Raw genomic sequence first — 16,721 nt, 5'->3', positions numbered from 1 at the left:
TTTGGTATTATCATTCTTAGTAGTAGTCGTAGTTCCATGAGAAGAGGCCGATGGTAGTGCCGCTTAGCCTATGGTGGTATAAGGTGGAAATGTGTAGTCTTTGGTAGATAGACTGGGTTCACATCTTGGCTCTACCAGTTAATATGTCCAAAAGTAAACCCTTGGTCCCATTCCTCTCCCTAGCTTCTACTGAAAACCCTGCCCTCCCTCAGACCTCCCCATCTCTGTAAATGGTCACTCCTTTCTGCAAATTGCTAAAGACCCAAACCAACAAGTCATTACAGCCCACATCAAATTCATGAGCAGATTCTGGCAGCTCTGTCTTTGAAATCTCCCCAACCCGCTTTCATCTGCCACAGCTGTCCACGTTCCTGTCATCTCGTACATAAACTGTTGTAGCAGCTTCCTAGGTGACCTCCACTCTTGACCTGCAATAGTCTGTACTCTCTGCAGCAGCCAGAGGGGTCCTTTTATAAAGCAAGTCAGATGATGTCATTCTCCTGTGAAAACCCCCCAGAAGCTTCTCATCTCATTCAGTGCAAAAGCCAAGTTGTTACAATGACTTTCAAAGGCATCTATTTGCCTCTTCACCTCATTGGCCTCACCTCCAGCCACTCGACCTCCTCACTTACTCTGTCCGGATGCACTGGCCTCCTGCTGTTCCCCAAATACGTGGAGCAGGGTCTTTGAACTTGCTGCTCCCTCTGCCGGGAATGAGGTTGCCCAGATTGCATGTGGCCCAATGCCTCATTTCATTTCAGTCTTTGCTCAGCTGTTACCTTCTCACTGACCTTCCTTCTAAAATCACAAATATCTTTTGTTCCTCACTTTCTAATTCCTTTGCCTTGCCCTATTGGGCTTCCCAATACTATCCCCACTTGTTTATTGTCTGGCTCTTCCAGGAGAACGTAAGCTCCCTGGTAGAGAGTCTTTATTCTCTTCATTGCTTATATTAGTTTCCTAGGGCTGCTATAACCAAGTACCAAAAACTGGGTGGCTTAAAACAGAAATTGAGTGTCTCACGGTTATAGAGGCTAGAAGTCTGAAATCAAGGTGTCAGCAGGGCCACGCTCTCTCTGACAGCTCAAAGTGTTCCTTCTTTGTCTCTTCCAGCCTCTGGTGTTCGTTGGCAATCCTTGCATTCTTTGACTTGTAGGCGAAGCGCTGCAATCACACGGCTGTCTTCTTCCTGCGTGTCTTCATCTTGTCTTTCCTTGTATGTGTCTGTCTCTGTGTCCAAATTTCCCCCTTTTATAAGCACAGCAGTCATATTGGATCAGGCCCACCCTAATGACCTCATTTTAACTTGATTATCTCTAGAAAGACCCTATTTCTAAATGAGGTCACATGTTGATGTACTTCGGTTTAGCACTTAGATATACCTCTGCAAAGGGCGGAGGACACAACTCATAACACTGCTGAGTCCCCAGCTCCAAGTAGGCACTCAGTGATTGTTTAAAGAAAGAATGAGTCAGGGACTACCATTTACTATCTGTGTGACCTTGGGCAGATTATCTAATCTCTCTGAGTCTTGCATATAATTAGTGATCTAAAAATGGTAACCATTATTAATTTCCCCAATTAGTACATGGAGAATCTGATAAATGCCTTATGTTGTTGCCATGAAGTCTGCTTAAGTAATGTATGAAAAGCACCTGGCACTTAATATGTGGTCAGTAAATGGCAGTTGATTTGTTAAATAAAATATGCACTGTCTCTGGTGATGGAATGTATTTCATTTCCTTGCACACAAATAAAACATGGCCACTGTGCTTAAGAAAGGTGCATTGTAGCTGTTGTTAAAGAATGTAGCTATGTAAAGTTGTAACATCTCTGCTGGAAAACTCTTGGCCAAGAGAACTACAACAAGATGGGGAAGAAGAAAAATGCTTAGGTTTCTGAGAATAAGAGACTTTTTTGTGTGTCTAACCAAAAGGATCCCGATCTATTTGTAAGTAGGGTTCTCAGGGCAAGCATCTTTATTAGTGACCTTGATGGATGCACTCAGATGGTTTGCAAATGATAAGAAGCTGGAAAGGAAAGTGGCCATGTTGGATGAAAGACTAAATTATAAATGGAATCCATAAGGTAAAATATAACAAGGATAATTGGTGGATCCAGGGCATGTATTATATGCAAAAAATGGGGGAGATGTAGCTTAATGTGAAGGTTCTCAACATCTGAGGTACATCAGAATAACCTGTAGAGTTTTGCATACTTGTTTTTAAAATAGAGATGTCAGGGCGTATTTCAGACATGCTGAAGTAGACCCTCTGGTGGTGGTACTTAGTAGGTGTCCAATGTTGGCAAAGGTTGAGAGCCCCTGGGGTAACCGGGACAAGTATGAAAAACTTAGGGATTTTTCTGAGACTGTGGGATGAGGCTATGTTATTGGGGGGTAAAGTGTCTGGGACATGGAGGGCATTTTGTTCTGGGTTGGTGCTTCTAGAATATAAAGTCTGCATGAGCAGGGATTTCTGACTATTTTGTTAATTGGTGATTCCTGAGTGCCATTACATGGCCATGGCATGGGATGGATGCTCAGTGAATTGTTGAATGAATGAGCTAAGTTTTGGGAATTTTTCTCGAAAAGGAAAAGACAAGAGCATGTTTAGATATAAGTGCCAGGTCTAGAAACTCTAAGTTGGAAGTTGGGAAGTTAATAATATAAATTTATAACATAATATAGTATGATATGATATAATATAATTGTTTTTATAAGTTGGAAGTTGATAATATTATTTTATAATATAATATAATATAATTAATATAATATAATACTTTTTAACTTATAAGTGCATAAATTAGCGAGGTGAAGCTGTTTGATTAAAGGAGAATTAGGAAGGAGAATGAGAATTATTCTTGAACACTTGCTGGATGGTCTCCAGGAAGAGGAATTAGGTGTATTCTATATGCCCACCAAGGGTAGACATACTCAAAGGAGTAATACTTTAAGTGGCCACACTTGGAGGAGTTTTCTCTAATGTGCTCATTGATTATAAAATGGAAGTCCATCAGTAAGACCTTTCTCAGCTTAGGGTTCAAGCAGAGGCCAGTTGTCTACCTGTCACAGATGATGGAGAGGGCCTCTTGCATTGCATAGACTATGGAACCAGGTCACCCAGATGCACTCAATCTTGAAACATTTGTGATCTTGACCAGCCAGATGCCTTCTCTACTTTTTCTTTCTCATATATTTTTATGAAGAGATTGATAGTCCAACCAATTTGGTCACTGATCGAGTGACAGAAGACACAGCGATGGTCTCCTGGAACCCAGTCCGGGCTGTCATTGATAAGTATGTGGTGCGCTACATCTCCACTGACGGGGAGATGAAGGACACAGCTGTGTACAGGGAGCAGAGCAGCACCGTCCTGACGGGCCTGAAGCCAGGAGAGGTGTACAAAGTCTACGTGTGGGCTGAGAGGGGCAACCAGGAGAGCAAGAAGGCCGACACCAAGGCCCTCACAGGTAACAGAAGGATGGGAGTCTTCACTCATTCTTACTGTCTCCCATCTCTAAAGAAACAGGTTTCCTCATGGCAAGGAGAAGATTGATTTTTGAATCAGGAGGCTGATGCCCACCTAGCATCAACTTTTTCGTTTGCAGGTGTGTGGGTGGGGGGTTGCAAAGGCAATTTCAAATTTCATAATTATGAATTTTTTCCTTTTTAACCTCAAGCAAAAGAGACCATCCTTTTTATTTGATACAGAAGGTCATACTTATTTGGGTTGGAATTCCATATGCAACTCCCTTGGAGTAGAGGAACACTTTCTAATTTTCATTTTTTGGACATTAAAACTCAAAACATTGGGCTGACAGTGAATTTGAATGCTCATCTCAGTTTGCAGTGACTGTACAGGCATGTTGCATGTAATCTGGAGCTCTCTTTCAGACCATGGAAATGGTTTGCCTCCTGAGTCAACATTTACCAAATGTACCAATTCTGACTTGAAGCTTTCAGAAAGTGTGAGGGCTCCCTTACTCCATCCAGTTGTTCTGCTCAGCTGGGGCCTGCGGGTGTCCTGAGGCTGCATGGGGGTGTATCCCAGATATTCCTTCTGCTTAAAACCTCCTCTGGCACTGTCCCTGAGTTCAGAGAAGCCTAATCCTGGAGTCCACTTGAAGTTCCAAACACTTGACAGGAATCATAGAAAACAATTCACTTATTGATTGGCCTTTTTTTGGACACTTAGTGTAGAGACTCTCAGAGAAGCTGATAATTGGTTAGGAATATGGTTTCAGAAGCTTGACTGTCCAAGTTTTAATCTCAGCTCTACCATTTACTAGCTGAGTGATTTGGGGCAAGTTGCTTTGCCTCTGTTCCTCAGATTCTTGTCTGTAAAATGGGGCATATGAATGTCTACATCACTGGGTTAGTGTGAGGGTTACATGAGTTAATTCATGTAAGTGCCTGACATAGAGAGTGCTACATAAATGATAGTCATGCTTATTTCTTAAAATGTGTCTTAGTCTGTTCGGGCTGCTATAGCAAAATACCATAGACTGGGTGGTTTAAATAACAGAAATTTATTTCCAGCAGTTCTGGAGCCTGGAAAGTCCCATGATCTGGGTGCCAGTTGGTTCATTTATTGGTGAGAGCTCTCTTCTTGGCTTACAGATGGCCACCTTCTTTCTTACATGGTGGAGAGAGGAAGTTCTGGACTCCTCTTCTTCTTAGGAAGGCACTAATCCCATCATGGGGGCCCCCATCCTCATGACCTCTTCTAAACCTAATCACCTCCCAAAGGTTCCACCTCCAAATACCATCAAATTGGAGGTTAGGGCTTCAACATATAAACTTTTGTGGGGGGACACAAACATTCAGTGCACAGAAATGTTAATCTGCATTTGACCTTGAAGCACTTTGTGTTGCATAGCCTCCTGGGGCCAGATGGGCCTTGTCTCCTCCAGGGGAAGGAGAAGTTGACAGTAAGGATGGTGAGACCTAGTTTGTTTAAAGTCGAGGTCAGGAAACCTTCTGTAAGAGGCCAGATAGTAAATATTTTCAGCTTCGGGGACCATAAAGTCTCTGTTGCAACTGCTCAACTCTGCCATTGAAATGAGAAAACATCCATAGACAGTATGGAAATGAACTAGCATGACTGTGTTCCAATAAAATTTGATTTATAAAAATAGGCAGTGGGTCAGATTTGGCCCATGAGCTCTAGATTACCAGCTCCTGGTTTATATTACACACGGCCCTCCATTCACTAGGATTTTGAGTGCTATGAAAAGAAAGAGCATGTGGGTCAACCTTTTTAAGACAGTGGAAGTTGGAATGGAGAAGAGGCTTCCCCTTTCTCAGGTGGGCATGGTGCAAGGAAAGCACCCCAGATCACGGGGAGCCACTGGGGTGTGGTATTGCTGGGGGTGTCAGGCACAGAGCTAGGCTCTGGGGGTACAAAGGTAAAAGCACAGTTTGTGCTCATATGGCATTCACAATCCGGTGGGTAGAGGAGACAAGTGAAAAAGACAAAGTGCAGTGAGTTATGTTCCAGAGCAAACAAATAACCCTGGAATATGGGAACCTGAAAAAAAGTGGGGTTTAGAGGGGTCATGGCAGCCTATAGGAATAGGTGACCCCTGAACGGAATCTAGAAGGATGTGTGGCTGTTAGCAGTGGGAGCAGCATATGCAGAGACCTAAAGGTGTGGGAATATGACAGGTTGGTTTTCTGTCATGTCTTAATATACACTTATGTTAACAATGTCATCTTTAGTGGTGTTTATGGTGGGTAGGTCTGTGAGGGTGTGCAGTAGGGAAAGATGAGGCTGGGGCGTTGAAGCCAGCATAGAATCCCCGGGTAAATTGTTTGTCCTTTCATGTCAGCTGTCTGTGTGTCTTTCATGTCAGGTGTCCTGTGCTCCTTCTAGCAAGGCCTCCCTTGGCTGTGTATCCCACTGACCTGGCCTGGCCGAGCTGGCAAGTGATGGTGCACAGGTTTGAAATGCAGCTGCTATCACAGAAAGCTCAGTTTTTCAAGGAGGTGGTTTTTGAAACATGATCATAAGGGCATGCTAATCATTGCACCCAATTCCCTGTTTTTTTGACTTTTTAAGAGTTTATATTTTTGAGGAGAAAGTGATGTTTCATACCTCAAGTGACATTAGTAATAAAAAAGAGCTCATATTTCAGCACTTACTGTGCAATGTCTCATGTACTATTCACCATAACCCAGAAGTAGGTACTGATAGTTCCTTCTTTGTAGAGATGAGGAGACCAAGACTTAAGCTATATAGTTTGTCAAAAGTTAGCAACCAGGAAATAGTGTAGCCCACGTTTCAACCCAGTTTAACTGCCTAGAAACCCAGACAGAAAATCCCTACAAGTAGGATTATTTTTATCAGCCTAGACCTCAAATACCTTCACTTTAAAAGTCTCCCATTTCTCTGGCCTCAGACATAATGTTTTATATGGAAAGAACTGACAGGTCCTACTTCTGGGCTATTTTTCTTCCAAAGGAAAATATTAGAGCGGATGCACAGATTTATTGAAATATAATTGCTTTCAGGTACAAGGAGCCAGGAACGAAAGGAGTATATTCTGTAAACCCAGGGTAAAGGAGAAATTTGTATATGAAAATGAATTCTTTTTATCCAAAGGCAACTTGTGGAAAAAATTTATACAGTTGAGACTGAATATTGGCTTCGTCTGAATGCAAATAGCTCATTCTTGGAAATTTCAGACCACTTGCTTAATTAAACCCTAAAGTTATCCAAGCCATTGGCATATAACAGACTCTGAAATTTGTTGAGGTCATCATTTTGGTTGTTTGTGTGCTGGCCTTTCACGAATTACAGAGTTGGCAAATGATACACTCCTTCATCTCTCTTAAAGAAATTGACAGCCCGCAAAACCTGGTGACCGATGGGGTGACAGAGAACACGGCCACCATCTCCTGGGACCCAGTGCAGGCCGTGATTGACAGGTATCTGGTGCGCTACACATCTGCTGACGGAGACTCCGGGGAGGTTCCGGTGGGGAAGGAGAAGAGCAGCACCGTCCTGACTGGCCTGAGGCCGGGCGTGGAGTACACAGTACACGTGTGGGCCCAGAAGGGGGACCAGGAGAGCAGGGAGGCCGACACCAAGGCCCTGACAGGTAATGGAACATGCATCATCCCTGTGTCACTGCTAAGCTGATGTCCATCTAGGTTGGTTTTCCTTCTCTGACCTTGGCTGAAAGGGAGGCTCAAGGATGATTAGGCTGGTATCCTTGCATAGTAAATTGTGTACCCCTTTCTTAAATAGAATGGCTTCTCTTAGAATGCATAGCTTGTTCTATTTGGTTAAAGACCAAAGCTTGCTCTTTAAACATTGACATTATTGCTCATTGTCATTTGTTCTCTGCCTGTGCACCTGCTTTGTTTTTAATGCCTAAAGGCTTCCCCTTCATAAAGAATAAATATGAAGAAAGCACAAGTAACTATCATGCTGAGGGATGGTTGATCCAAAACCAAATTTGCTTCACTCCTCACTGGTTTAAAACCTTTCTATGAAAGACCTACAATAACAAACCCAAAACAATTAAGAAAATGGTAATAGGAACATACATATCGATAACTACCTTAAATGTAAATGGATTAAATGCAACAACCAAAAGACACAGTTGGGCTGAATGGATACAAAAACAAGATCCGTATATATGCTGTCTACAAGAGACCCACTTCAGACCTAGGGACACATACAGACTGAAAGTGAGGGGATGGAAAAAGATATTCCATGCAAATGGAAATCAAGAGAAAGCTGGAGTAGCAATTCTCATATCAGACAAAATAGACTTTAAAATAAAGACTATTCCAAGAGACAAAGAAGGACACTACATAATGATCAAGGGATCAATCCAAGAAGATGATATAACAATTGTAAATATTTATGCACCCAACATAGGAGCACCTCAATACATAAGGCAAATGCTAACAGCCATAAAAGGGGAAATCGACAGTAACACAATCAGTAGGGGACTTTAACATCCCACTTTCACCAATAAACAGATCATCCAAAATGAAAATAAATAAGGAAACACAAGCTTTAAATGATACATTAAACAAGATGGACTTAATTGATATTTACAGGACATTCCATCCAAAAACAACAGAATACACTTTCTTCTCAAGTACTCATGGAACATTCTCCAGGATAGATCATATCTTGGGTCACAAATCAAGCCTTGGTAAATTTAAGAAAATTGAAATCGTATCAAGTATCTTTTCCGACCACAACACTATGAGACTAGATATCAATTACAGGAAAAAATCTGTAAAAAATACAAACACATGGAGGCTACACAATACACTACTTAATAACCAAGCGATCACTGAAGAAATCAAAGAGGAAATCAAAAAATACCTAGAAACAAATGACAATGAAAACACGATGACCCAAAACCTATAGGATGCAGCAAAAGCAGTTCTAAGAGGGAAGTTTGTAGCAATACAGTCCTACCTCAAGAAAAAAGAAACATCTCAAATAAGCAATCTAACCTTACACCTAAAGCAATTAGAAAAAGAAGAAGAAAAAACCCCAAAGTTAGTAGAAGGAAAGAAATCATAAAGATCAGATTGGAAAAAAAAAGAAATGAAGGAAACAATAGCAAAGATCAATAAAACTAAAAGCTGGTTCTTTGAGAAGATAAACAAAATTGATAAATCATTAGCCAGACTTGTCAAGACAAAAAGGGAGAAGACTCAAATCAATAAAATTAGAAATGAAAAAGGAGAAGTAACAACTGACACTGCAGAAATACAAAGGATCATGAGAGCTTATTACAAGCACCTAAGGCTTGCTAAAATGGACAACCTGGAAGAAATGGACAAATTCTTAGAAAAGCACAACCTTCCAAGACTGAACCAGGAAGAAATAGAAAATATAAACAGACCAATCACAAGCACTGAAATTGAGACTGTGATTAAAAATCTTCCAACAAACAAAAACCCAGGACCCGATGGCTTCACAGGTAAATTCTATCAAATATTTAGAGAAGAGCTAACACTTATCCTTCTCAAACTTTTCCAAGATATAGCAGAGGGAGAAACACTCCCAAACTCATTCTATGAGGCCACCACCACCCTGATACCAAAACCAGACAAAGATGTCACAAAGAAAGAAAACTACAGGCCAATGTCACTGATGAACATAGATGCAAAAATCCTCAATAGAATACTAGCAACAGAATCCAACAGCACATTAAAAGGATCATACACCATGATCAAGTGGGGTTTATCCCAGGAATGCAAGGTTTCTTCAATATATGCAAATCAATCAACGTGATAAACCGTATTAGCAAATTGAAGGAGAAAAACCATATGATCATCTCAATAGATGCGGAAAAAGCTTTCGACAAAATTCAACACCCATTTATGATAAAAACCCTCCAGAAAGTAGGCATAGAGGGAACTTACCTCAACATAATAAAGGCCAAGTATGACAAACCCACAGCCAACATCATTTCAATGGTGAAAAACTGAAACCATTTCCTCTAAGATCATGAACAAGACAAGGTTGTGCACTCTCACCACTAGTATTCAACATAGTTTTGGAAGTTTTAGCCACAGCAATCATAGAAGAAAAAGAAATAAATGGAATCCAAATCAGAAAAGAAGAAGTAAAGCTGTCAGTGTTTGAAGATGACATGATACTATACATAAAGAATCCTAAAGAGGCTACCAGAAAACTACTGGAGCTAATCAATGAGTTTGGTAAAGTAGCAGGATACAAAATTAATGCACAGAAATCTCTTGCAGTCCTATACACATTCATCATTTTTCAATGGTGAAAAATCTGAAAGAGAAATTAAGGAAACACTCCCATTTACTATTGCAACAAGAAGAATAAAATACCTAGGAATAAACCTACCTAAGGAGACAAAAGAGCTGTATGCAGGAAACTGTAAGACACTGATGAAAGAAATTAAAGATGGTACAGACAGATGGAGAGATATACTATGATCTTGGATTGGAAGAATAAACAATGTGAAAATGATTATACTACCCAAAGCAGTCTACAGATTCAGTGCAATCCCTATCAAACTACCAATGACATTTTTCACAGAACTAGAACAAAAAATTTCAAAATATATATGGAAATACTAAAGACCCTGAATAGCCAAAGCAATCTTGAGAAAGAAAAACGGAGCTGGAGGAATCAGGCTCCCTGACTTCAGAGTATACTACAAAGCCACAGTAATCAAGACAGTATGGTACTGGCACAAAAACAGAAATATATATCAATGGAACAGGATAGAAAGCCCAGAGAAAAACCCATGCACATATGGTCACCTTATCTTTGATAAAGGAGGCAAGAATATACAATGGAGAAAAGACAGTCTCTTCAATAAGTGGTGCTGGGCAAACTGGACAGGTACATGGAAAGGAATGAAATTAGAACATTCCCCAACACCATACACAAAAAAACCCTCAAAATGGATTAAAGACCTAAATGTAAGTCCAGACACTGTAAAACTCTAGAGGAAAACATAGGCAGAACACTCTATGACATAAATCACAGCAAGATCCTTTTTGACCCACCTCCTAGAGAAATGGAAATAAAAACAAAAACAAATGGGACCTAATGAAACTTAAAAGCTTTTGCACAGCAAAGGACACCATAAGACGAAAAGACAACCCTCAGAATGGAAGAAAATATTTGCAAACGAAGCAATGGACAAAGGATTAATATCTAAAATATACAAGCAGCTCATGCAGCTCAAATCAAAAAAACAAACAACCCAATCCAAAAGTGGGCAGAAGACCTAAACAGACATTTCTCCAGAGAAGATATACAGATTGCCAATAAACAGATGAAAAGATGCTGAACATCACTAATCATTAGAGAAATGCAAATTAACAGTACAATGAGGTATCATCTCACACTGGTCAGAATGGCCATCATCAAAAATCTACAAACAATAAATGCTGGTGAGGGTGTGGAGAAAAGGGAACCTTCTTGCACAGTTTGTGGGAACGTAAATTGATACAGCCACTATGGAGAACAGTATAGAGGTTCCTTAAAAAACTAAAAATAGAACTACCATATGACCTAGCAATCCCACTACTAGGCATATACCCTGAGAAAACCATGATTCAAAAAGAATCATGTACCATAGTGTTCATTGCAGCTCTATTTACAATAGCCAGGACATGGAAGCAACCTAAGTGTCCATTGACAGATGAATGGATAAAGAAGATGTGGCACATATATACAATGGAATATTACTCAACCATAAAAAGAAATGAAATTGAGTTATTTGTAGTGAGGTGGATGGACCTAGAGACTGTCATACAGAATGAAGTAAGTCAGAAAGAGAAAAACAAATACCATATGCTAACACATATATATGGAATCTACAAAAAAAAAAAAAAAAGGTTCTGAAGAACCTTGGGCCAGGACAGGAATAAAGGCGCAGATGTAGAGAATGGACTTGAGGACACGGGGAGAAGGAAGGGTAAACTGGGACGAAGTGAGAGAGTAGCATTGACATATATACACTACCAAATGTAAAATAGATAGCTAGTGGGAAGCAGCCGCATAGCACAGGGAGATCAGCTCGGTGCTTTGTGTCCACCTAGAGGGATGGGAAAGGGAGGGTGGGAGGGAGATGCAAGAGGGAGGAGATATGGGGATATATGTATATGGATGGCTGATTCAATTTGTTACACAGCAGAAACTAACACACCATTGTAAAGCAATTGTACTCCAATAAAGATGTTAAATAAATAAATAAAGCCTTTCTGTGGTGCTTATTTTTGTTTCTGCTCTTTGGATGAGCGTTTTATGCAGAAATTATAACGTTTTATTAGCTCAAACTAAGCAAATGTCTAGTCACTTTTAGCATCCAATATGTATCATTTTAGTAATTAAGACGTCTACATCCATGTACTTGTACATACTTTATGTAACTTTAAACCTGCTCCTCTCCATCAGCTTGGGCCATTTGTGGGCTAACTGCCTGCCGTTGAAGGGGGCGTGCTCGGCTTCTCTTGTATTTCCAGTCTATTCTTTAAGCACTGTCCTTCCAGAGTGCTAACTCGAGTTCCTGACCCATTTATGTTTGGTACGTGGGAGGTAAGGAGTGTCGGGAGGAGGAGAGATGAGGGATCTTGCTTGACAGTAATAGTCACAGCTGGCTTGGGTCTGTCATGGGGCCTAACAAGGGTTAAAACTAACTTTTCCTTCATGGAACACTTCCTTGTGTTCTTCAGAGACACCTCATCTGTCCTCTTTCACTGTAGTGATTCTGTAGATACATGCATGTCTCCTACTGGTCTCCTACTCCCCTCTGCCCATACATCTGGGGGTGCCCTCCAGTGCCCTTCTCTGGTGAGGCGTGAGGTGAGCCCACCTCACCCCTCTGGGTGATCCTCTTGGACAGCTTCTAAAACAGTCCCAGGTGGGCTTTCCTTTCTTCAGCCCACATCTGGTCCATGGGGAACACACACGCATCCTTTGTCCATGCAGCCAGATGTATGGGTCTGTTGCAATGCTGCAGCCTCTTGTTGCTCTGCAGCAGCACAACCAGCTGTTTTCTCACCTCTCAGATATTTTAGGCACATGTCAGACACCAGCCCACGGTGTTCCCCAAGCTTTGGGCAGGGTTTCTCAACCTTGGCACTGTTGATAATTCTTTGTTGCAGGGGTCTGTCTTGTGCATTGTAGGATGTTTAGCTGCATCCCTGACCTCTACCCATTTGATGCCATGAGCCTCCCCATTCCACACTGAACTGAGAGAACCAAAAATATCTTCAGACATTGCTGATCACCCCTGGTTGAGAACTTTTGCTCTGGAGTATATATAAGCAGCTCTGTAAGGGATCCCATTGCAACTGCTTATTCGAGGCTTGGCTCTCACCCATGGGACTCACGGTATAACTCTCTCCAAAGAAATCCACTCTTTTAAGTCCCACCTGTTTGTACTCTCCAGCCTCTTTCGTAGTCTGGAGTTGGTTGGTCAATCAAAGGTCACAAAACTGTTGGTCCTGCCTTGGCTGTGGGCTCTCAGGTTGGAAAGTAAATACCAATTTTCTTGGGGGTCACAGCCTAAACCAAGATAAGAATAGTCCCACTTGAACATACTGTTGCATATATGTGATAGGACCTTAGGGTAATGGCTTTTGCAGTGAACTATAGGCATACCTCAGAGATGTCGTGAGTTCGCTTCCAGACGAACACAATAAAGTGAACATCACAGTACAAAAAGTCACATGAATTTTTTGTTTCCCAGTACATATAAAAGTTGCGTTTACATTGCACTGTATCTATTAAGTGTGCCATAGTGTTATGTCTAAAAAAGCTTAGTTTAAAAATATTTTATTGCTAAAAAATATTAATCATCATGTAAGCCTTCAGTAAATTGTAGTAACATCAAAGATCACTGATCACAGATTACCATAAAAAATAAAATAATAATGAAAAAGTTTGAAATATTATGGGAATTACCAAAATGTGACACAGAGACACAAAGTGAGCAAATGCTATTGGCACATGCAGAATGGTGCCAGTAGACTTGCTGGATACAGGGTTGCCACAAACTCTCAATTTGTAAAAAGTGCAATGTCTTTGATGCATAATAAAGAGAAGCACAGTAAAATGAGGTATGCCTGTATGTGGAACAAAGAAACGCTATTATTTTCTTGGTGAATACATATTCTAACACCTTCCCTGTGTGTAGTATGGAGGAACATAATCCTGTACATTCATAAAATATCAACAAACTGATATCATCTAAAATAGCATATGGTCATTGGGCATCCACTCTGTGCCAGGAGCTGTCATAAGGGGCATGTTATTAACTCACATAATACCCATCTCTACAGGGTACACACTAATATTATTTCTGCCTGCCTTTTTTTCCTATAAGCACTGTGATACTTTAATATTTTCAAGGCCCCTTTCTTCTTATTTATTTGTTTATTTATTTATCTTTGGCTGCATTGGGCCTTCATTGCTGTGCACGGGCTTTCTCTAGTTGCAGAGAGTGGGGGCTACTCTTCGTTGCGGTGCGCAGGCTTCTCATTGCGGTGGCTTCTCTTGTAGCAGAGCACGGGCTCTAGGCACACAGGCTTCAGTAGTTGTGGCATGCGGGCTCAGTAGTTGTGGTGCCCAGGCTTACTTGCTCCACGGCATGTGGGATCTTCCCGGACCAGGGCTCGAACCCGTGTTCCCTGCATTGGCAGGCGGATTCTTAACCACTGCACCACCAGGGAAGCCCTCAAGGCCCCTTTCTACATGACATTTTTTGTCTTGGTTTTCAGAACTACTCAGAGAGATATGTACAATAACTATTAACAGCTCAATGTTACGAATGTGGAGAAGTGAAGTGCCTTGCCCAAGTTCACAAAACAAGTTAGTAATGTTTGAAATGAGATGCATGCATGGAACATTAGTTCTCGAAGGAATCTTGGAGTCCATCCAACCTGAAGTCCAGATTTACAGATCAAGAAACTGAAGCCCAGCCAGAGGCAGCGGAGTTGTCCAGGGCCACAGCTCTTCTGACTCTGGTCCTACTGTTCATTCTGCTGTCCTGTTCTGCCGCCTTGAAAACCCACAAGTCCAGATGTAGAAAGAGATCTACACCCACGAAACAACTGAAAACTGACATGTGAGATAGGAAGATTCTAAGAAGAGGAAGCTGCCCCAGCCCAAACAGCATGGCCACAAGGTCTCACTCTAGTAATAGTGTTTATTGATCCTCATTTTCCTTTCAGACATTGACAGCCCCAAAAACCTGGTGACCGACCAGGTGACAGAGAACACGGCCACCGTCTCCTGGGACCCAGTGCAGGCTGTGATTGACAGGTACCTGGTGCGCTACACCTCTGCTGAAGGAGACTCCGGGGAGGTCCTGGTGGGGAAGGAGCAGAGCAGCGCTGTCCTGACAGGCCTGAGGCCGGGTGTGGAGTACACGGTGCACGTGTGGGCCCAGAAGGGGGACCGGGAGAGCAGGAAGGCCGACACCACGGCCCTGACAGGTAACAGGAGAGAAGAGAAAAGCAAAGTAGGGTGTTTACTGTGGGCTGATCTACTACTGTTGAATTACGGCACTGCTGCTTTTGCTTTAGTCTACAGACCTCAAGGACTGTAGACTATTTTAGGAGAGTTTGCTGTAAAAAAAACTCTGTTCACCTAAAGAAAGAACAAAGCACAGTTATGGGCTCAGTACTGAGCAGTTCCATGAATGTCTTAAAAGTGTTTTCCAAAGCCTGTGTTTTTAATCAGTTATAGGAAATCATAGGGAATTAGGTAAAGCCAATATAAAATTCTTAAAAACACTGGGTTAAAGTACTTTTTTGTGGCAAGTTGTTTTATTTTTTACTTAATATATGGTGCTTAAAGGAACAAGTGTTACCCTTGGCAGCTGGAGCTCTGTGTTCATTTCAACATGTAGCTAAATTATTATTATCATTTTTTTTGCGGTACACGGGCCTCTCACTGTTGTGGCCTCTCCCGTCGCGGAGCACAGGCTCTGGATGCGCAGGCTCAGCGGCCATGGCTCACGGGCCCAGGCGCTCCACGGCATGTGGGATCTTCCCGGACCGGGGCACGAACCCGTGTGCCCTGCATCGGCAGGCGGACTCTCAACCACTGTGCCACCAGGGAAGCCCCATGTAGCTAAATTTTAATGAATATTTATAAGTGCCAGGCCTCGGCTACAGCAGTGAACAAAATAAATACGTTTCCTACTCTCTTGAAGTCCAGTGGGAAAGACAATCAACAAGCAAACACATTTATAAGTATAAATTATAATAAGTTCTATGAACAAGATAAACATGGTGTAGGTGTAGAGAATAACAGGGCAAGGATGGAATGGGGGAGCAATAGTTAAGATACACATTGACAGAAACACCCAAATAACCGTGGCTTAAATAAGAAAGAAGTTTACTTCTCTCTTGTGGAATGGTCAGAGTGTAAGGGACCAAGGCTGATAGGGTAGTTCCATGGTACAGGAGACCTATGCTCCTTCCGTATTGTTGCTCAGCCATTCCCAGGGAGTTGCCTGCATCTACATGGTCATCACCTATCCTCACTCCAGCCAGTGGAAAGGGTAATGGAAAGGGAAGAGCATGACTGCACTGCACACATCACTTCTCACATTCCACCGGCCAGATCCAAGACACAGTGCCAGACCTCAGTACAAGGGGGGCTGGGAAATGAAGTCTTTAGCTGGAGGGCTGTGTGCCCAGCTTACAATTCTGTTCTACTATCCCACCCAAAACAGTGGCCACTAGCTACATGTGGCTCTTTAATTTTTTTTTTTTTTTTTTTTTTGCGGTATGTGGGCCTCTCACTGTTGTGGCCTCTCCCATTGCGGAGCACAGGCTCCAGACGCGCAGGCTCAGCGGTCATGGCCCACGGGGCCAGCCGCTCCGCGGCATGTGGGATCTTCCCGGACTGGGGCACGAACCCGTGTCCCCTGCATCGGCAGGTGGACTCTCAACCACTGCGCCACCAGGGAAGCTCTAAATTTTAATTAATTAACAGAAATTTAAAAATTATTCCCTCAGTGATACTAGCCACATTTCCAATAGTCAGTAGCCACATGTGACTAATTGCTACTGTATTGGCCAGTGCAGATTATGGACTATTCCCATCGTTGCAGAGAGATCTGTTGGGCAGTGTGCTTGCAGAGGAAGGGGAGAATGTGTATTGGGGAAAACTAGCCATTTTGGGAAGAATATGTGTGATGGTCCTGAGCTGGAACAGCATGAGATGGTTGAAGAACTG

At 42.1% G+C, this 16,721-nt stretch overlaps 1 protein-coding gene across 1 annotated transcript in view; it reads left to right on the top strand.

Annotated features, from left to right (window-relative positions):
* TNN (tenascin N) overlaps nucleotides 1-16,721 on the top strand; it is a 52,225-nt gene that overhangs the window by 14,565 nt on the left and 20,939 nt on the right. The window contains exons 6-8 of the mRNA XM_030875413.2: nucleotides 3,208-3,471; nucleotides 6,841-7,104; nucleotides 14,705-14,968. Of these exons, the coding sequence (XP_030731273.1) occupies nucleotides 3,208-3,471; nucleotides 6,841-7,104; nucleotides 14,705-14,968 (792 nt within the window). The remainder of the gene's footprint in view (nucleotides 1-3,207; nucleotides 3,472-6,840; nucleotides 7,105-14,704; nucleotides 14,969-16,721) is intronic.

This window comes from Globicephala melas, chromosome 1, assembly GCF_963455315.2.
Source record: "Globicephala melas chromosome 1, mGloMel1.2, whole genome shotgun sequence".
NCBI classification, from domain to species: Eukaryota; Metazoa; Chordata; class Mammalia; order Artiodactyla; family Delphinidae; genus Globicephala; species Globicephala melas.
This window is presented reverse-complemented; position numbering and strand designations above follow the sequence as displayed.